The 22,099-nt window shown below is 46.8% G+C and overlaps 1 protein-coding gene across 1 annotated transcript in view; it reads left to right on the top strand.

The window, feature by feature from the left end:
* Positions 1 to 22,099, top strand: part of TSPAN7 (tetraspanin 7) — a 90,642-nt gene that overhangs the window by 48,995 nt on the left and 19,548 nt on the right. Inside the window, exon 2 of the mRNA XM_019473046.1 lies at positions 21,869 to 22,057. Within this exon, the coding sequence (XP_019328591.1) occupies positions 22,046 to 22,057 (12 nt within the window). The 5' untranslated portion in view covers positions 21,869 to 22,045. The remainder of the gene's footprint in view (positions 1 to 21,868; positions 22,058 to 22,099) is intronic.

Here is a 22,099-nt window from a genome sequence, read left to right as displayed (position 1 = left end):
GTTGGACGGGGCTGTGAGCAACCTGATCGAGTTGAAGATGTCCCTTGCCACGGCAGGGGTGTTGGACTAGATGACCTTTAGAGGTCCCTTCCAACCCAAACTATTCTATGATTCTATTCTATGATTCTATGAAGTATGAATGGAAATGTCTATGTGTGAAAATTCCATAAGAAACAGAACAAGGGTTAAAGGAACAGAATGTTTTGCTATGGAGCACCCTTTGTATGAGTTCAATCAAGGAACCAAATGGCAAGAAGAGGAAGTAAAACCTGACCTAAAGACAGGATAAGATGAAGAACAAGACTAGAGCCATAAGATACCCAGATAAAGAAAGCAAAAGAACTGTGACATTCAGGAATTTTTGTCTAAGACTCCTGAGAGGAGTAAAACTAATGAGGCAGAAGTTTCTGAACAATATTCACTCCTAAGTGGTATGGAAGATGAGCCCCAAGTCAGATTTTTATGTCCCATTGAGAAGAACCCAGGAGATGTTGTGAGGACTAGGCAGCCAGCATCTCCTGACCTCTGTGGTGTGTCGTTGTGGTTTAACCCAGCAGGCAACTAAACACCACAGAGCCGTTCGTTCACTTCCCCCTTGTGGGGTGGGGGAGAGAATCAGAAAAAAGGTAAAACTCGCGGGTTGAGATAAAGACAATTTAATAGGACAAAAAACGGAGGAAAAATAATAATAATGACAAAAGAACATACAAAACAAGTGATGCACAATGCAATTGCTCGCCACCTGCTGACCGATGCTCAGCCAGTTCCCGAGCAGCGAGCTGTCCTGGCTGTGCCCCCTCCCAGCTTCTCACTGGCAGGGCATGGGAAGCTGAAAAGTCCTGACTTAGTGTAGGCACTGCTTAGCAACAACTAAAACATCAGTGTGTTACCAACATCATTCTCATCCTAAATCCAAAACACAGCACTGTACCAACTACTAGGAAGAAAATTAACTCTATCCCAGCTGAAACCAGGACGTGTGTACACAGGTGATCCCGGCCAGACTAGTTGGTTGGACATGCGCGTCTTGGTGCTTATAAGTATTTGAATGTGAGAGTGGCAGTAAGTAAAATCAGCTTTGGAGTTTCATAAAATAAAATCACCTTCTGCTTCTATGAAGTCTTACACTGAGTTTTGTTACACTAATCTCCTACACCTGTAGGCAGAGTCTTGAAGTCCAAGAGAGACTTAGAGACTGAGGAAGCCAACTATGTTGTAGACTCTCTCAGAGAAGTTCCTGTTACTTGTTGGGCTGTGTCTTCTTCTCCAGAGGTTGATCTTGGAGCACTCCCTGTTGGTAACACTTAGATGGGAATAACATGTTTTTGAAGAGGCAGAACGTACTGGAGCCATTTGTCAGGGCTGTCACAGTTGGAAGCAGCCTTTGCTGTGCTGTGAATCTCCCTGCCAATCCTAGGAAAGTACACGATTCCCTAGCTTTGTCCTCAGCAATGTTCAGGCAGGAGAGCTCCCCAACAGCCTGGCATGCTTGGAAGCCATGAGGTCTACCTGTTAATATAATCCATATTAAAATGCAGGTCTTTATATTTTTATATGCTAATTAAGTAGGAGGATGTGCTCCTTTTGTATATGCCTGGAGTTTGGAAGTGAAAGCACTGTAATGTGTGTTAACAATGTGGTTGGCAACATGAAATGGAAAAGGTATGCCTGGTCTTTTCCCGTAGTGTTTTGTGTCAAGGGTTTTGGGTTTTTTTTCATTATATGTGGGTGAGTGTAGCAACTTTATTTGCTGTTGCCTTCCTTGCTGATACTGCTACTATTTTGCTCCTGGGCTGCCAGGCTCCGATACCTTAAACTTAATGTTGCCCATTTGGTAAGCCACCACGTCACCAGTGTGTCATCCTGGATTAACAGTGAGCATCAGCTACAGCCAGATAGGATGGCAAATTTGGGAGCTACATCCCTGCCTGGAGCCAGTCACAGTATGGTCTTAGTGACAGCTGCTGGCAGTGTGTAGTAAGAGCTGGTGAAGTAAAATAGGAAAGCTTGGTAAATGCATGTAAGAGAGTAATCAACTAGGAATTTGTATGGCTCATGCTCAGCCTTTTAATGCCTTCTATTTTCTCTCGTTAGTAGGTGGCTCCCCAAATTGGAGTCTTTAAAGATCACAGATGAGACTTGAACAAGACTGACTGGCAACAGCGCAAACATGAATTTTACAACAACCAGTCAAATGAAATAAAACAGAGTGATGTGTATAATAATGGTAACATTAGCTTGCCTTACTGCTAATATGAATGCTAGTAAGATAAATATTGAATATCTGTAAATAAACTACCATTATACTGGCATGAAACCTCCCTTCAGACTGTAATTCTTCTTGAGAAAGAGGCGATGGTTTTCTTTAATCTTTTCAACGGGCGCTCTGCACTGAATCATTTCCTTTAATTGCTGTTCTAAAACATATAACAGGTTTTTTAATGCCTACTTTTTATATTTATCTTTTTACTTTCCATTAATTGCAGTACTTCCATTCAAGCTTGAAAATGAAATTGCTTCCTCAACATATTTCTTCTCTGCTGTATGTAAACATGGGCTTTTTTTATTAGCCCTATTTTCAGTGAAGCTGAAAGTGCACGAGCACTGAATGCACAGAGGGGCTTTCGCCAGTTGTCTTAGTTACAGGTGCCTTAAAGGAAACTCAGAAGACCTGCCACGCAGAACAAACCTCACCCCTTTCTCTTACTGTGGGGAATTTATCTCGTGTTTGGGGGAACTGAAGAGCAGCACCAGGAGCCAGTGGGATGGCTGCTCACCCCTGCCTTTCCAGTGGCTGCTCGGAGCGGCTCGGCAAGGCTTTGCAAGTTAGAGTTTGAAACTGTGTGTGCCAGACCTAGGGATCGTGATGAAGTCCTCCTCTCTCCTTTCGTTTAAACAATCCACCTACTTCATTTATTTGCTTTGATTGCGGATTTGGTTAGTAAGTATGTTAATGGTATATCAAAACCTGATTAGAGCTGATGAGATGAATAGGAATAAAGAAGTCTTAAAGTATTTAAAAATGAATCATCTTTCATAGCAATAAGATACGTAAAATCCGGTGCGGTTTGGTCCATCTGTCATTTAGGACATCACTGTAGTTGTTTCAAGAAAAGAAAACTTGAAGGAGAGAGGAGCAAGTGAGCCACCTTCTGCAAATCTTTCACTGCATCTCAAATAGCAGGAGCATTCCTGCTCAGAAGCTTTTAGGTATTTCGGCGTTTTACAGGCCAGATGGAGGTAACGTCAGTGGGGATGAGCGGTCCGCAGATGAAAGCAGCAGCCGTTGCCTTCTGAGGGTCTTCTGAAGGGACTCACAGCAGCTCAGCTACGGATAATGAGAGCGTTAGTCCCTGTGCTCCCAAAGGAGCTGTGGCAAAGCTTGAGGGTGGGATGAGGGAATCCTGCATGTGGCCCACAGCTTCTGGATCCACACCAGAACATAACCTGAGTTTAAGTGGTGGGAGACCTATGGTTAAAAAGCTTTTCTGGTGGCCTGACCGTCCTGATGGAGAATAGAGTTAGTTTGTGTCTCAAAAGAGCATTGAAGTACAAGCAGTACAGTTACATATCAGCAATCTGGTAGTGTCACCTGGTATTATGATTATCTGATATTTTCTACTGTCCTTTTTTTTTTAATAAAACCACACCACTTCACATTTTCAAACATCTGGGTTGAAATTTTTGAGGTTTTGCTCCTGCTCTGGCTGAGTTCTTTTGGTATGTTTCAGCTGGAATTTAGCAGTTTGAGTACAAGGCTAGATAAAAAAACGCAGGGTTTTTTGACATGAGAACACACACAGTCATACACACATACTCAAAAGTGTCAGTATTTTCATTAAGCAATTCTAACATGTAGCAAAAACCAACATGTATGTGAGGGATATGCCTTTATTTTCAGACCCATACAGATGTGCAATACCCACAAACACAGGCACTCCTACATCTCAACTATTTAAGCAACAGTATGTGTATATGTATAGAAATATAAAACACAATTCAGTTGTTTCTTTTCATGTAACCCAGGGACTTTTGGTGAATGATTACAGGTCATAAACTATTTTGAAATAATATTGATAAACTATGGTATGTTGGCTGGGGGGGGGGATGATCATTCTTGGAAATATTTTTCTATTAATAAGATGGTGTACTGTAGTACATTAGTACTACAGTAGTAGTAGGCCAGTTCACTGCAGTCTTGTGCTAAATGCTAGGAGCATGCTAAGGAATTGTAGCTTCTCTTCTGCAGTCCTTCAAAGCTGCCTTGTTGTCACTTGCCCCTTTCTACCAGTCTGGCTTGTGGAGCAGTATTCTTTTTTCCGCCGAGGATAAGGATGCTCTGATCACATAGCTTCACACACACAGCCCAGCATCACCTCCTTGACTATCCGACTTGCTTGCGGATGAAGACATTGTATCCCTGATAAACATGCAAAGAAGGGAGTGGATGGTCACTCTAGTTGGCAGCTGGTCTCGCCCAGAAAGCCCCTGACATCCACATAATTGTTTCAGGGGTGTGTGTGTCTGATTCATCTGTAGGCAGTGGCTGATTTTAAGGATTGTGCATTCTAAAAAGACACACTTACACATTTCACAAAACTTTTAGAAGTTAGGAACTGGCTGTACATGGTGTCTATTTTCTCTGTGGGCTCTGGAGGAACTGACAGATTTGAATTTCATCAGCCTTCTTCCTCCTCCTTTTAGCTGTTAGGAAGATAGGACTTGAGAGAACAACCGTGGTTATTAAATCCATCTCCCAGCAGGGCAAGAGAGCGCGCAGAGCATCTGCACACCACGATCCATGGGAATGCCTTCCTGTTGGGATTCGGGGCAGATACTTCCTTCCTCTCTCTAAAAAAGTATTTGAGTATTAAAGGCAACTTCTGGCTTTGACTTTGGCTTCATTAGCAGGAGCGGCACATGAAAAACAGAGCCACACGCAAATGAAAAACAGAGCAGTATGAAAAACCATTGTGTACACACAGAGCCAGAGTGCTGGACCTTGACTGGGACAAAACTGGGTTATTTTAGAGTGGAACAAACCATACTTTTGCCCTCCTTAGCCTTGTTTTGTTACTTTTTTCGCTTCCTTGGCTGCGTTGCTACCTGTGTTTGGAAGGGGGGGCAGTAGCCAGGGTGTGGGTGAGAGCAAATACAGATGGTTATAGAGAACATCATCATTGGCTTTGAAGGACTGACTTGGGTACACTGAAATGAGAACACTTGCTTTCTCATGATGGCCCGTGTGAGCTGTACAGCAACATAGTGGGGATCCACCATACGTACACTGCCTGCCGAAAGCAGACCTGTATCCACAAGAGAAGTTCACTGCAGCGTGGTGCCCGAAAGAGCTGGAGAGGAAAACATGGCTCATGCGAAAGGAGAAAAGGAAAGAAGCAGAAGTTTCAATTATGAAAGAAATGTGTTCTTTCTAGAAGAAAGCAGTCAGAATGGCAGCTCTCAGCTTGTTCTGAGTATGATTAGGAGAATGTAAATAACTGGTGATTTTCCATAAAATGGGATCTGTTTAGGGAGTTTGGTTGCAATAATAAAATCCTTTTAATCCTTTTTAAACTTTAAACAAAGCCTTATCAGATCATTACACGTGCTCCTGAGCTGATTTTTGCATGGATTGAACTGAAACAAACGCTGCAGCTGACGACCTTCCTGGCAGAGGCGGCCTGGCACAGCGCGGGTGGAGGCTACGAGCCCCCCCAGCCTCCCGCTTCCTCTTCACAGGCTCCAGCCAATTAGGGATTTTAGCGGGGCCCTCCTGCTCTCCACTTGTGCCGCTGCCCAGCAGCCCCCCTCCCACGGGTGAAGGGATGAAAGCTGCCCAGCTGTCATCTTTTGCAGGCGGCGGTCGTGTCGCCCGCTTCACCTCCTTCCCTCCCACCTCGCTCTTCTGAGAGGAGGAGGCTTCTCCTAACCTCATTACTCTCATTTCCACCCTAAATGCATTCATGGCCAGCGTGTGCCCGCTTTGTTCCCAGCGTAGCTGTCCTTTGGCTTAAATAGCTCTCTCTTGTCCTTGGTGTGTAATCCCCTTACAGGCAGGTTCATATCCCCTTACCCCTCTTTATCCCACTTCATGCGAGGCTTTGAACGCCACGCGTCTCGCCTCCTGCTAGAGAGACGCTCCATTGCCTCGTCATCTCGGGAGTCTTTCTTTGTACCTGTTACCTTTGTACCTGTACCTCACCTTTCTTGAATAGGTATAACCAGACTTAGGCCCATTGCAGACTGCATTACAGCGTTGTGGATGGGGCTCACCGGTGCCTTGTACAGTGGCGGCCCGCGCGCAGCCTCTTCTGGAAATACCTTGCCTTTGGAAATGCAACATTGGGTTGCCTGTGCCTTTTTCTCTACGTGTGTGCCATGAGCGGTTCCCCATAAACACATTGGTCAGCTGGCATTCAGAAATCCTTTTCCTCCACTATTATTTCCAAATTTAGGAGCTTGAAACTTATGACATTGGTCCCAGCAGCACGACCTTGAATTTGGTACTATTGAATTTCATTGCATATCTATTATCGCACATTTCAATGCCGTATTCTGCTATTTCTGAAGGTTATTAGGAGCGTAGACGCTTGAATACAAAGTGGTTCTGAGAGAGTTTCACACCACTGCTGTTGTGCGCGGTGACTAATGAGCTTGTAAATCACTTTTTAAATCTTTTCAACTTTTCTTACTGCTAAATCTTAACTTTGTAAGACCAGCAGATAAACAAACTGATAGCTCTGCTTTTCCTCCAGTTCCCACAGCCAGCAAAGTGAGAAATCACTTTGGGTCTCGTGCTGCTGTGGATGTCATTACTGCCTCTCATTATATTCAGAAGGAAGCTGTGTAAGATCAGCGAATTCATAATTACAGAAATATAATAGCCATATGGACAGTGGCAGACTAGTGCCTAGTTAAGGATGGAATTGGGCTGATACTGCTCTGCATCTGCCCAAGAGATTTTGTCTGCCCAACAGGCCTGGTTGCTACCTTTGCCCTCTGGGCACATTGCTGGTGATGGTGCAATGGAGAATCCTTTTTCCATGTGCTGACTATGCACATGTGTTAGATGGGTGAAATAATTCCCTGGAGGAGCTTCCTCTCCTAAACTGCATTGCAGCAACTCCCCTTCAGAGTTGTTTTGCAGAGTCTTTTCTGACTGTGTTCTATTGTCTATTCTGACAACTTTTATGGTGTCTGCTGTCATCCAACGTGTGTGCTAGTGCAAAAGAGTACGTTTTTTTCTGTACAGTTGACTCAGGACGCACACGTATTTTCTTCCTGTCTAGAGCTGGATGAACTGCACCACATGGTCGCTGTATGCTCGCTGCATGTTCTGGTTTTTGTTTTATTCCTGTTGAGAGATGAAGAAGTTTTGATGATTCGCTTGGATTTAAGATGGTGTAGTATGATGCTGTAGTTTGTTGCTACATGTCTGAAGACTGTTACACGTGCAGGGAGGAATTCCTGTGCTGACTGATCCGCTGAAACCACCAAAACTCCTTCATCAGACTCTCTCTCAGTCTTCCCTACTCTGGTCAATCCTGAGGTACAAGAGTCTTTCCAGTGAAGTCTAGGTCATTCTTTTGCCCGCATGGGCTTTGAACTTAGTGCTAGTCTGATGGCGATGGATAGCACTAGAGGCTGTTTTTCAGGGTGTTTCATTTTCTTCCTTTACTTTCTTTACATAGGGATTAAGAAGTTTAGATTTTGCATGGATTTATTAGGAGGCAAGCAAGCAATAAGAGCATTTAAGAAACAGTAAAGGATTTAAATAGGGGATATTCCAGTTTCAAAACATCTAGTCTTGATTATCTTGCATTTTTTATCTTTTGAAGTCTTATATCTCAGTAGAATTTTAAACTGTTTTAAAGTTTGAGGTCAAACTATATTATTATGCTGTGTAAACCACATTTCTGTCATCTTTGTGTATTGCTTCTGCAGGGATTTGAAAGTGTGAATATGAGGGACAGCTGCTGCATTTAAGCTTCCAAAAACTTTCAGGTCCCACAGGTTAATATTCTCTGGCTGTATCAGTTTGCTGATGATCAGTTAGTTTCTTCTATTCTGCTATATCTAGTACTAGACCTTCAGAACAACCACTATTTCTTTGGTTAGGAGTGTGCTTTCTCATTGATATTGAACTGAGTATACGCGTGTTTAAAGTTGAAGACTTGACAATTTTCAATACCATGTTAATCACCCAAAAATAGATTTTGACATTTTTAACGGAAGTTAGGCAAGGAGGGAAGGACATCTCTAAAAGAGATGGACATCTGGAAGAAAGCAAGCCTAGCCTGCCCTAAATGTTTGTTAAACAAGCAAGTAGACAGAAAAAAAGGCCACATGGTGGCCACAAATTTCAGATGTGAAAGGAGACTCATAACTTTGAGGAGGACCTGCTGCTTTGTTTAGCCAAGCAAATGTGGAAGTTTAAATCATCTGAAAGGGTATGGGTTGGTCTGTATCCGCCTTGACAAGCCGTTGACTTGGGGTGCTGCACCACCAGTGCCATCCTGTGTGCTCACAGGCAGGGCAGGGCAGGGCAGGGCAGGCCAGGGCAGGGCAGGGCAGGGCAGGTGAGGCGAGGCCAGGGCAGGGCAGGGCAGGGCAGGCCAGGGCAGGGCAGGGCAGGGCAGGCCAGGGCAGGGCAGGGCAGGGCAGGTGAGGCGAGGCCAGGGCAGGGCAGGGCAGGGCAGGGCAGGGCAGGGCAGGTGAGGCGAGGCCAGGGCAGGGCAGGGCAGGGCAGGTGAGGCGAGGCCAGGGCAGGGCAGGGCAGGGCAGGTGAGGCGAGGCCAGGGCAGGGCAGGGCAGGGCAGGGCAGGTGAGGCGAGGCCAGGGCAGGGCAGGGCAGGGCAGGCCAGGGCAGGGCAGGGCAGGGCAGGTGAGGCGAGGCCAGGGCAGGGCAGGGCAGGGCAGGGCAGGGCAGGTGAGGCGAGGCCAGGGCAGGGCAGGGCAGGGCAGGTGAGGCGAGGCCAGGGCAGGGCAGGGCAGGGCAGGGCAGGGCAGGTGAGGCGAGGCCAGGGCAGGGCAGGGCAGGGCAGGCCAGGGCAGGGCAGGGCAGGGCAGGCCAGCGCAGGGCAGCGCTGCCTGTGCAGCCCCATCAGCTCCTAGGCAGAGCGTGGCCCCGGTGTCAAGAGCAGCGGTGCGGCAGGGCAGGGCAGTGCCAGGCTGCAGGCGAAGCTGCGCTCTGCTCCCCAGGCTGGTGTCGGAGGAGAGCTGTGCTAGCAGCTCTGGCGTCATCGGTGAACAAAATGATTGACTCATTTAAAGGACAGGCTGTTACAGGGCTGCTTCGTCTGACTATTGAAATCTTCGAAGGGGCGGGTTCCCGTTCTTCACCTGGGACCAGAAGGGAGAGCCTGGAAATCCAGTGCTGAGACTGAGAGGCCACCACGGGAAATTGCTCCATCTCTTGAAGCCCGTCCATGAATAGCAGAAAGGCAGAGCTTGAAGAGGGCCACAACTCTCCTGTGATGTGGCTCCTGCGGAAGAGAGTCCTCCTGTAGTCTAGAATGGTAGTTCGCTGGACGTCAGTCCTGACTGTGACTCTCAAGCTCTGTGGCAATGTTCTTGTCCACCAGTCACTGCATTGCCCAAGAGGAGTAGAAGGAGATGTGGGCACGGTCATCTTTGAGAGCAGCAGATGTAAACAGAAGTCTTCTCTGGTGAAACAGACACTAACTCGGGGTGACTGGTGAGGTGGGATGCTCTCCTTTCTGTGTTCATCCATACCTAGGATGCCAGGGCTGGATTCCTCTGTGTGCGCTCTGCCCGCTCTCAAATCTAGACAATGACTTCATTGCCTCTCATAGACTCCTTCCATCCCAAAGGCTGCCTGAACCATTAAGACTGATTTTAATTAGGTTTAACCTGAGTGCCAGAAGGTTTGCTTTTCTTTTTGTCATGTACAGGAACACCATCTCTACTTTCCCGTCCATTAGCCTTTTGCTGTGCTGAAATTCAGTTGCAGTGTGGTGAACACTCCTTGAACGCTGTGAGTTTGGATGACATTCATGGATAAGCCATATCCAGACTTTGGTAGCAAGAGTAGATCTCTAGCCAAATACCAGACAGACTAGGCCCTCTTCAGAGCAAATACACGATAGAGAAAGAAGGATATTCAGAAGAAAAATTGAGGAAAGAGCACCTTAGCTGCAGATGAGGTTTCAGCAGTGTGGGTGTAGCATTTGCAGAGCATCTACCTTAGCTGCAGATGAGGTTTCAGCAGTGCGGGTGTAGCGTTTGCAGAGCGTCCTGGAGGTGTGTTGACCAGATGCATGCTGCAAAGATGCTGCCTCACTGCTGCATCAGGTCTCTGTGGTTGGCCTCCACTGTCATCATGTACCTCTTGGAAGGGGATGGAGACAGGGAACGTGAAACACCCATTGGTGCAATGTCACGCTCGAGCAGTGTTCTTGGTCCTGGCTTTGTGCCTTAGCCTTTGCCCACCTGCTGGCCCTTGAAAACTGAGCTCTGTGACAAGGGAGGCTATGGCTGCCTGCCATCTCTAACCACAGCTCAACAGAGGAGGTGCAGGTGAGGGGAGGCAAGGCCTGGTTCCACTTCCATCATGGCTTGGACAAGCAGATGACCTGCGGCTAGCCACCCGCCTGAGGTGCGTGGTTCTGCCTGATGCAGGCTGCAGCTCTGCAGAGGCGCTGGCTGCTAAGCAGGTCGAAGCTGAAGCCATCCAGCCGCTCTCCCGAAACAGCCTGTGCCCCCACAAGCTCGGTCCAATGCAGACGTGCCCCCCACCAGCCTGGTTTTTGTTCTGGTGGCTACGGACCACCGTGCAACTTCTTCACAAGTGACCATAATTGACATGCGTAGGAGCCGTGGCACGCGTGATGAATCAGTATTTGGGAAGCATGAATGGCCGCAGGGCTCTAAGCCGTGCTCCACAAGCTAACAATGGGTGCTGAAGGCACCTCCTTTCTCTAATTACGCACTTTAGCTTGCAGAGTGGGATGCCGCTTTTGATGTCTCCAAACTGTAAGTTCTTTTTCCTTAGATGCTCAGTCATGCATATTTAAAGCTACATTTCAAGAAATTAGGTATGAAAATTCCCAGCAGAAATATATTTTCACATTTTATTTTTATCCAGAGATGACCACATTTTTGTCTGCGGCCGACTTAAAAGGTAAATCAATTAATAGAGCCACTGGTGACAAAACTGCAAAACAGAATATTTTCTCTCATTTAATGAAGTGTCTTACATAAAAATAAGCATAAGCCTCATGATGAAGAACTTAATTGCACTAAGACTTCCAAGTATTTTTCTGTAAGTGCAAGGTGTAATAAAGCTGAGTTTTCACCATAAGAATATGACTGTTTATTGCAACCATTCACTATGTGCATGGTCTTAGTATGGGGATCAGGTCCCAAATCTCATTTCTCATTTAATGAAGTGTCTTACATAAAAATAAGCATAAGCCTCTTGATGAATAATTTATAATTTCATTGAGTTTTGAGTTTTTTTTTTTTTTTGTTAAGTGTAATAAAGCTGAGTTTTCACCATAAGAATATGACTGTTTATTGCAACCATTCACTATGTGCATGGTCTTAGTATGGGGATCAGGTCCCAAATCTCATTATTCTTCCTGAATAGTCCTACAAGTGGCATGTAATTAATTATTTCCTTATAGGAAAATTCTATAAGAATAGGTATTTGCTACTGTATTAGCAAGAAATTATTAGTTTTGAGCCAGGCTGCATGGGTGTTTTCAAGCTCTTGTGTTGTGTCCCCCCCTACACTGCACTTTTTGTTAGTGCTTTTAGGATTTCTTGGGCCATATCCAATTCTTCGTCCTGCAGCAAACAAAATTACTCTGATGTTTTCTTCCCTGCTGTTCATTAAACGATCATTGGCCTCTTCTCCTGGTTGCAAGGAGAAGGTTGCAATCACCTCTCTCTGATTTTTAACGTGTTTTCCCTACAGAATAAGTGACACAACCCTGGTTGTCATTTCTGCCCAAGCCTGCATGGAAAGTGTTACTAGACCTTGGTGTATGGCTAGTGTATGGACGGGTGGGGGTGCTGGGAAACAGCTGGGTTGTTTATACAATTTGCATTTCCTATCAGAGGTCATTTAACTCTCTACTTCCCTGTAGTTGATAGAGGCACTGTTAAAGTTAGGGATAAGTACACTGTTGTCTGCAGAGTCAGTGGTGAGTAGCCAGATCAACTCTGTGATAACTTAGTATTCACTTTGGCATCTATCTGAGAGTCAGTATTTTACTTTCTTGTCATAATTTTTTTTACCAGCACTACAATTTGACCTCTGAGGACATTAATCTGATGGCAGCTCACTCAGGACAACTATTCATGTACTTGTAATAGTGTCCCAGCAAGGAAAAGCACTGAACCTTAAAAATATTTTTGAAAAGGAAATAGGATAGTAGTCCACTTGCAGAAAGTAGCTGTGTAAGAACAGGTTGTTAAGCTTGACATCAGTGTGTCGAATCAAAATCTCCTCCACTGTACTTCAGGGGAAGTCTGGTGGCTGTCCCTGACCCGGGTGCACTAGATACTCAGCTCCAACCTGGTGGCGACTTGAGAGCAGGAGCAGCATCCCTGTTGCCATAGTTTGCATGTGCTGGTATCCCCGATGATGGTTTCTGCAGGGAGGGCATGGGCCAGTAGTTTTAATACATCAGAATCACAGTTTTGGATGGAAACAGCAAGAGCTGTGGTGGATAATCAATTTTGTGACAGCAGCTAGCACTAGATGGATGCTGAGCAGCAGGGATCATAACTCAAATTTGTTGCTGGGCGAAGGGATGAAGCAAGACCCGTTGTGCTGGACATCCTGTACGTGCAACAGGAAGAGACAACCCTGAGCCCAAGAGTTGCAGCCTACCCAGGTGAGACAGGCGATGGATCGCAGAGAGGAATGTAATCTAACAAATTAATCTTATGGCATTTTTTCTTTAAATCCTTTTGGCTGGATTTTCTTAGGAAGGGATCATTTAGATGGGAAACTCTGGCAGGAGAGGAGAGGAAGAGGAGGGACGGGCCTGAGTTAGAAGAGCAGGGAGACAAAACATTGTCATGTCGGGTAGTGGGGGATGTATTAAGAAATGGTGAAGTCAGGGGCTGGAAGGCGCTAGAGCAGTTATGTACCAGAATGGCCACTGAAAGTGTTTTCTCCTAACACAGTGACCTTTACAGACTGTCTCTCAGTTTGCAAATGGTCCGGAAATGGTTATTAATTGGCTTGCAACTTTTTCTTGGGTAGAGTCTTCACTGAGTAGAGTATAATTATAGCAGATTCTAAAAACAGACAAGGAAGTTTTACCAGAAACATTTGTTTCTGTCTATCATCAGAATTTCTTTTTTTTTTTTTTTTAAAGCATCTTCATTTTTAGTGGAAATGCTAGGTAGCACGATTGGTGACTACACCTTTGGTAGTGGTTTTGTGTTTGACTTTTTTCTGTCAATAGGCATCATTTTTCATTTTTTCCAAAGGGGAGGTGAGGACATGGAAGAGTTTCCTTCTTCCAAAGATACAGCTCATGACATCTTCATTTCTTACTAGCTCCAGCAGAGGTCAATCCTGTGCAAAAGGTAACCCAAGTTGGTTTTGTAGGTGTAGTCAAGATCACCAGATGTGAGAATAGAGAACTCAGCTGTGTTGCTGGCTTACATGCATCTCCATGTTGCATCATATCTTTTCTTACTGCTTTGCTTCTGCCTGTAGAGAGCTGACATTGAAGCTCAAAGGAAGATTTATGTCTGTTTTAGTTGCCTGCCTGCGTGATGAGAGCCTAGAGGCTGAGGCAGGAGAAGATTCAAAGCCAGCCACTCCCATTGCTTGGCAGGCTGTAAAGCAAGAACATTTTGAGTGTGATCCCTTGCCTATTTTGGGAAAGTTATAAAATTTTCAGAGGTAGGCCAGTTATTTTTAAGCCTCTCTGGACATGCTTTTAATGTAGGATTTGCTCTGGCTGCTGTCAAGGTCGACCATTTTCTTCGTGCAAAAGTTTCCTTCATTTGGGGAAATGTCTGGTAGATCTAATTAGCTGTGTGCCTTGGTCCTCTCTCATTTCCTCACAGCCTGCTAAACCTATCGCTAGACCTTTCAGCTTCAGCCAAGATGGATTGCATTAGCTCTTGTCTGCCTTCCCCTGGCTTCATCCATTTTATGTACAGACTTTCTCGAGCCTCTTTGAGGAGAAGATTGCAGTAGAGCTGTGCAGAGACAGCGTACCTCTACCAAAATGCAGGGAGGCTGGCATTTGGAAAAGGAAGTATTGGAATTGAGGAGCTGAAAACACCAGCAACATAGGTATTTTCCTTGCATCTGACTCTTTGCTGCCACTTTGGATCTCTTTAAGTCGCACACATTTTACATTCATTTAACAAGTTTGCAAATATGAAATGAAATAGAAAAATGATACCTACAATAAGATCCTGATTAATGAAGCTGCCCTCCTGCATCTCAGTTCTGTGGATAAAGAACCAGTCCAGGGAAATGCTGAGCTCTTCCCGCTGCTTTTGGAAGCAGTAGGGATTGCTGTGTGCTCCGTATCAATCAGGATTGGGTTCCAAGTTTTATTTTGCCAGAGCTTAGGAATCAAAATAGCTGACATCTGTAATGAGCAGGAGGACATGAATTATGTAGACAAATAAACTAGCAATTACTGCTGCACATTTATCTTCACCTCTGTAAATTATGAACTTTAAATGTTCCATATGGAAGCCCTGCATATAAATTAGTTCCTCTGCATTTGGGCCTCTTGAATCTCTGTGGATGCGAGATGGTAGCTTTCATATCTCCTCTCTCAGTTTAAGGCAGCAGCTCCCTTTATACCATGCTACCCATGCTCTGTGAGTTTTGGGGTATGAAGACAACAGACTCAATTAGGATGTAGCATGCATTCAGTTTAAAGGAGTACATAGTGTTTTCCTGCCTAATTCTGACAGAATTAAAGATAGTGCACTTTCAAAAGTCATTCTCTGAATCCTCTACTCTTATTTACATATTTCATCGCTGTTACCCAGAAGGAGGTGGTGGATAGTTTAATCTGTATCCCGGCACTATTAAAAGAAGTAATTCTTAGACATTTCTCTGTTGCCCTTTATTGAGAAACTGCATGTGTTTAGCATTAGTTCTGATTTCAGCAATGCCCAGCATTATCAGAATATCACTCTCCCTGCCTCCTATAAAGCTGCAGCACATACTCTTGTATCAACGCTGTTGGCCATATCTTTGTGTGTCTCTTAAAAGCAGATGGTTTATTGGACAAGTGAAGTTAGACCTCACGTTCAGTTCAGTCGTGTTTCTGCCTGCCTGTAGCATATTAACTTTTTCACCACATCCAATCAGCTCCAGAACTGGGGACAATACCGCAGATAACATTGGAAACATCTGTACTAACGCTGAAGGAAGGCAAAAGAGCTAGAAAGCCTGCCTTTGAAATCAGTGACTGGTGGGATGTGTCTCTGATACCATGCTTGAGGAGAGGCAGGACAAGGCAAGGAGAGATGCTTTGGTGGTCCATGTGCAGTCTTGCTGTCCTACTGACAACCACCAATTCATTCAGATGTGAGAATAAATGTGTGATACACAGAGTAAATGTGAGATACACAGAGATGTTAGCTGGGAAGGAGCAGGGGAGCGTAACGGTGCTTGGGAGGCCAGTGAGGTTTGGGTGTGATGCACGTGGCCAGAGCAGGGGGTAGAGCTGGTTCGGGGTTTTTTTTCCCAGATTGGTTTTTTTTTTTAAGCCAGAACATGCTAGTTCATCTAGATTAAAACACTCCATGGGAACATCTTGATTTCAGTGGAGCTTTTCTTGGAAAATGACCAGGTGGCCTACCTGCTTCATTTCCTGACATCTTGTCGGTCGAGGGTTTCTGGAGCGTGTTTGCCGAGCCTGAGTTCAGACACAATGAAATGTGAGACCTGCTAGCGCTAAACAATGCGATTTCTAGTTGCGTTTAGTCTTTACAATCCTCGCCCTACTTGGATATCTCCTACGTTGGTTTTTTTTTTAACCTTTAAGATGTTTGACCTAAATGAAGGGCAGGCCTAATAATGTTTTATTGAATGCTACATCTCAGGTTTCCTGGCTGAGGAAACGTGAGTCTAGGGGCTTCCACCGCAGTGAATTTTTGTAAGGAAGACATGATCTACCTTTGATGAAATCCAGGATGAAATAGCTTTCTAACAATGTTGAAGGCTGGAGAAAGAGCACAGGAAAGAATCAGAAGTTGCAGGATGGGGATTTTTTTCCTTTTCTGGTCCCAAAAAGAAACAGCGATTCAAGGTTGCTGGTCTTGAAAGGTCGGTGCAGTAACGGTGTATCAAACGGTGTCTTAATTTTCTCAGCTTCCCTCAGTTTGGCATGTCTCAGCCCGTGAGCCTGGAGCAGGTATCAGTAACTTGCAAACCTGTGCTCTGCCGAGACTGACAGCAACTTCTCCCACCCAGGGGCAAGCAGGAGAAGACAGCTGCGCTGCCCCATCTGGTGGTGTGCTGTGCTGGCAGGGGACAGGAGCGGCCCCGGGGGGGGTCTCAGCCTGCAGACCCCACGTCGAGAAGGGTTGCCCTTGTGCTGGAGCAGCGTTGCAGCAACGCCGGTAGTAGGACACTCACCAAAGCAAAGTAGGAACTGCTTTGGTGGTGGCTGCTAGCAGGAGGTTGCTGTGGGTGGTGTTGGGGATGGGGAGTGCTTCAGGCAGGGCACAAGACTTTCAGGGCTGGGACGTTTCCTCGCCGGCTGGACTCTGAGGCCCGGGGCTGGAAGGAGAGCGCCATACGTCAGGAGGCGAAATGAAGCGCTTTGGCCTGGAAACACGTGCAGAAAGGGAGCATCCATCAAAATAGCGTGAGAGGTGGAACAGTTTGCAAGCATTAAAAAGAGCTGGCAAAAACCAGCACAAACCACTTGCAAGCCCATTTGTGGACGCGAAACCTGTCCGAGTTTCTGGGGCTTGTTATGGCAGTAGGAACTGGCCCTGAGCACAGATAAACCAGGCCGGCCCTGGATGCTGGCACGAATCTCTCCCTAATGATGCTGTCTGTTTGGGGATGGATGCGTGCTTTGACTGTTTTATCCAGGTGTGGGCTATTACTGCTTAAACCAAGGTTTGTATAAAGTCCAAGGAAAACTTCAGAGCTCTTTTCTGAATCAAAGCATTGGGTATGTTTGACAGGCCTTGAAACCTGATATTTTTGGGGTTTTTTTCTCTTTTGCTTTCCCTTAACCACACTAGAGGACAGGATGGCACAAAAAGCTGAATAACCTCATCATGTAATAATCACAGCTTCTGTTTTTCCATCCATGCTGTGAGTTTTACATCCGTAAGCACGGCGGGTGCGTTTCATCTGCCTAGCTCTGGTTGTGTGCAGTGTAGGTGGCTCTGCCTCGGGCCCCCTGTCATCTGTGGGACCCAGCGCTGTGATGAAGGGGGTGGTCAGAGATCTGCTTTAGGAGGGCAGGGTCTCCGCGTTGGGGGTCCCAGCAATGGTGACAAGTGACCAAAGCTCCCTGACGCTGCTGTGAGCCCGGGTGCTGCCAGCCCAGCCCTGGAAATTGCTCCATGGGCTTCATCAATCCTGCCTCGAGGGCAGCAGCGTGCCCGCAGGACACCGCTCGTCCCCCTGCCTTGCACGGGGGCTCCTGCCTTGCTCTGCACCATGGAGGCAGACCCGTCATTAGCCGCTGGGCAAGGGGATGGTGTGGTACATGATGGACGGTAAATATTGAAAATGGCTGAGCTATCTAGGCAGCCCTTCCCTGTGCATCCTTCCTCCGACCGGCTGCCTCTGTGCATATTCAGACTGTGAGCTTGAAACCATAAACAAAAAAAAAAATCCATGAAGTCAGAAATGCTTGAGGGAGGTGGCGAAAGCCAGGGTTGCCTTCATCACATCGCGCTTGTCACAGCTGGTGTTGCGTAAAACAGGGCCAAGGCTCAGAGAGGCCTCTCTGACCCTTCTGCCCGCCGGGAGCTGTGGGGGGAATGGAGTCCCAGCCCTCCAAAGAGCAGCTACTGATGGTTCTCCCACAGCTCCTTACATTTGGGCAGGATCTCTCCTGTAGTCACTTTTTAGAAGCGAATTTTTTTTTTTTTTGCCTTTCCTAGTGCTTGTTTTTCTGTACCGCTCCAGATGTCTCATTTGGGGCATCGTAGGCTCTGCAGCTGCCAGTTCGTTTCTTCTGTGTCTGCTGAGGAGCTGGGGTAGGGTTGTGCCCCCCTTTTAGCACATACTGTAGTTGTCATACCATTGCCAGGACAAATCTTAATTCTTGGAGGGGCCACGTGAAGGCCAGGTTTTGCTGTAGAAGTCCACCAGTGGAGCAGGACTGCTGCTCTCTCGCTCTGTGTGTGCCGGCTGTTGCAGGTGTTTTTAAATAAAGCTGCTCTGGATGGTTATCTGGGCTCAGGGGGGCTCTAAAAGTCAACTGCTGCTCTCTCGCTCTGTGTGTGCCGGTAGTTGCAGGTGTTTTAAAGCTGCTCTGGATGGTTATCTTGGCTCAGGGGGGCTCTAAAAGTCGAAAGGCTTGTGGTCGCTTTCCTCTGCCTGCCAGGATATCTGAAGTATTTTGTACATCTCCAGGAGAAGATGTATTGATCATATCCATATATCTATCTGCCGCTGTTTATCTTGATGATTTCCTAATCATTTTCCATTCTGCCACTGAACTACATGATCATGGTCTGAAGGGAAACGTTACAGTGGGAAGGGAGTAGGGAAGACTAGGGAGAGACTGTGCATTGCAGGAGGTGCTCTGAGTTTCCTTTTAGACCTTTCAGATGGGAATGGACCCACATCACCTATTGGGCCTGACCCACAGGTCATGCTGGACACAGAAGTAGGCTGGCGTGGTGGTTTCAAGTCAAATGAAGGAATTGCTTCGTTAATCAGGTATGACCATACAGGGCTCATTTCCACAGCCTGTCGGGGCGAGAGGTAGAGTAGGAGAAGATGTGTGTAGTGATGGTGAGTGGCAGGAGCAGTGTGTATTCCTGCTGCCTTGTTTTCAGGCCAGCGCTATCCCAGTCTTCCGCCTGCCCTTGTCCCTCCTGCTTTTAAAGAAAACAAACCTAAAAAACAAACCAAACAAGATGCTGGTACATTGATTGTTCCCTTGATTGTGTAATGGAGCAGAGAGATAGGGATAAAAAGTGTATCTTGAAAATAAGGAAACAAGGTTTGCCTTTGGGTGGAGGTGGGCATTAGTCATACCACTACTCATGCTCTGTTAAATAAAGGTCATGAAAAAGTTTGCAGAGAAGTCTTCTGGTTTTTCCTCTTCACGAGTGAAATTCCAGCCAGCACTGCTGCAACCCGAGGCGCATCTGCAGCATGTCTTTGTGGAAACGTCCCATCCCCTCTGCACAGTGCCAGGCTTGCTGGGAGTCTAGACCTCCCCACAAACTGCGGGATTTCCTTAGACCCATGTAAATCAGAGCTCTATTAAGAAACAGAAGGGGAATGAGCCACCGAGAGGCTTTGCTCCTTTTTTCCAGAGTCTGTGTGTACCATAAATTGGGTAGGGGAGACAGGGGGAAACCAAGCTCTTAAAATGCATAGTAAAGGGTTAGTAATTGTTTCAAATAGCCAACTAAAAATGCTTTTTATTACAAGGCTTGAGTTCTCTTTCAAATGTGAAGCTGCTTGTTCATTTTGGCAGTGAAGGCTGCTTTTACGTCTCCCTGGGGACAGTGGTAAAACTTTCAGCAGCTCAGGCACAGAAACCAGCCCTTTGTCGAACTGGAGGTGAGAAACCAAAAGTTGTTCTGCGGATTTCTGAGTCCCCCACAGCTCGCTTTCGGACTTTGCTGATTAATCTGCACCCTCTGAAAAAGCTTATGTTATGGAGAAGAGGGAGAGAGGTGAAGATAGTGTTGTGTGTGGATGGGACCAGACTCAGTGGAGGCATTTGATCCCTGTGGGTAGGTAAGCTACTTGGTGATTTTTTTGACGTTCAGCTGTTAATTGGTGGGGTACAAGAGCAAGGAATCAGCACTTTTCACCCAGTTGCACTGAAAGATGGACGGGAGCTGGATTTATTCCTATCGCCACTGTGGGCAGGAGAGCAGAAATCTCTGCTAATCCTGTCCTGAAGGTGTGACAGAAATGCCGACGTCTGCCACAGCTGGTCAGGGGGAGCAGGGGAGGGTCAGGGAGACAGAGGGATGTGATGGGTTTCCCTGGCAGTGCTGCACTCCGGTGTGCTCTCAGTGGGAGCCAGGTGGGGGCATGTACTCCCTAAAGCCCTGGGAGGTATGGGGGAAGGAAGGGGATGAGCTAGGAAGTGTCAAAATTGCCAGGTGAGATTATTTTCTCTCTGGTATAGAAAGGATCTCCTGCCTCTGAGGACATGTTAATTTACATTTGTCTGTCTGGTCTCCTCTATTCTCTCTTTCTGTGGTTTCTTTTCTCCCCCTGCATCCCTACCCCGTATCTTTCTTCAGAGCATCTATTTTGTATCCTTCCTCCTCCTGGTATTTTCCTTAGGTGGCTCTGATTATTCAGCAGCTCTGCTGAACGCAGTTCCCTCTCTGGAGAGGGAGAAATGCTGCACCAGAGCAGCACTTGCTGCCGCTGCCGCGGACACAGGTCGAGCAGAGGACGGGCTCCTTTGCCGGCTAGTGCTGAGCCGCAGGACAGTGGAAAGGGCACAGTGGGAAGGCAGACAGGGGGTGCACGCCGCATAGTCCTTTTTGAACCAGGCTAGGTAAAAAAGCCAAAAAGCTGCTTTCCTTTTTTTCCTTTGAGAAAGCTTTTCCTGAATTAATTCACATCAACCTGTATGAAAAGTAGCTGAAAGATCTCAGCTGGGATTTTTTAGGGGCAACATAACTGTGAACAAGGATCCCCTCCATAAACAACTGCAGGGCAACCCTGGTGTAATAGTGTTGAATTTCAAGATTTCGCAGCAGTATAAAGATGTTCACAAGAGAAAATTTGGAAAGCAAACAAAAGAATACTGTCAGGACATTTCTTCTGCTCCTGCCCCTCGGCAGCGGCCTGGAGGAGCTAGTAAGAAGTTTTGGGGGAATTCAGGAAGCGTTTGCAGAGCTGGCACTCAGGACCGGCCCTTCGTGTCCCACCTTTGGCCGCGCCGTGGGAATGAGTTACATGTGTACAGTCTTGAAGCAGACGTGTCAGCATCAGGTGATGATCAGCAGATGGTGCAGGCATCATCCCTGTTGTGGCCACTGCTCGATCCCCTGTGTCCGTGCTGGTGCTGGGAGCCTGCATGCCCCAGCTGCCCTGTGGCATGGTGGCCTCTGCTTGCACGTCTCAGGCAAGAGGCTGGATGCTCCCAGGGCCCGCTGGTGTCCTCCCACCCCATGTCAGGGGGGAAAGCTTCTGCGCAGTCAGGGGCTCGCTTGCTGTATAGCCTGTGAAGTGAGGGAAGGCTCACTTGCCAGAGTGATGCCCTGCAAAGGATGCTCGTGTTCCTGAAACTTTGGCATTAAGAAGGATGGGATGTCAAGCAGCAGGTTTTTGTGGTTCAGGCAGTGTTTGTGGCAAAACTCAGGAGGTGAGAGGTGGCGGCGGTTATTGTTGGCTTTTAGTAAGAGTGATGGAGTTGGCCACCTCTCTCAGTGTGCTGAGGGAGCAGAGAGCCTGTTCCTGCAGGAGTACACTGCGTCCTCCCTTGGCAATCGTCAGCTCTACAGTGATTAGTCCTAGATGTTCGTCCTCCAGTGGCAATCTTAACGTAACATCTCCAGATGCTGGAAATCAATTTTCTCTGTCCATCCCTCTGGAGTTTAGAAAAGTCTTGAGGCTTCCTTCTGCCAACACAACAGCACCGTTGAATCTCTTCAGGATCACTGTGTATTGAATTTGGATGCCTTCCCTGGTAGCTCCTAATGGCTTTCTCCTCTTGCTTTGCAGATCACAGGCGTTATCCTTCTCGCAGTCGGCGTCTGGGGCAAGCTCACTCTTGGCACATACATCTCTCTCATTGCTGAGAACTCCACCAATGCCCCCTACGTGCTCATCGGGACGGGTACCACAATCATTGTCTTCGGGCTTTTTGGCTGCTTTGCCACTTGTCGTGGCAGCCCATGGATGCTGAAACTGGTAAGCATGCCAAAGTGCCTTAAGCAAGAGGGGAAGAGGTTT

The sequence above is a fragment of the Aptenodytes forsteri genome, unplaced genomic scaffold, assembly GCF_000699145.1.
Source record: "Aptenodytes forsteri isolate BGI_AS27 unplaced genomic scaffold, ASM69914v1 Scaffold2, whole genome shotgun sequence".
NCBI classification, from domain to species: domain Eukaryota; kingdom Metazoa; phylum Chordata; class Aves; order Sphenisciformes; family Spheniscidae; genus Aptenodytes; species Aptenodytes forsteri.
Note: the sequence above shows the minus strand (reverse complement) of the source record. Positions and strands in the feature narration are given on the sequence as shown.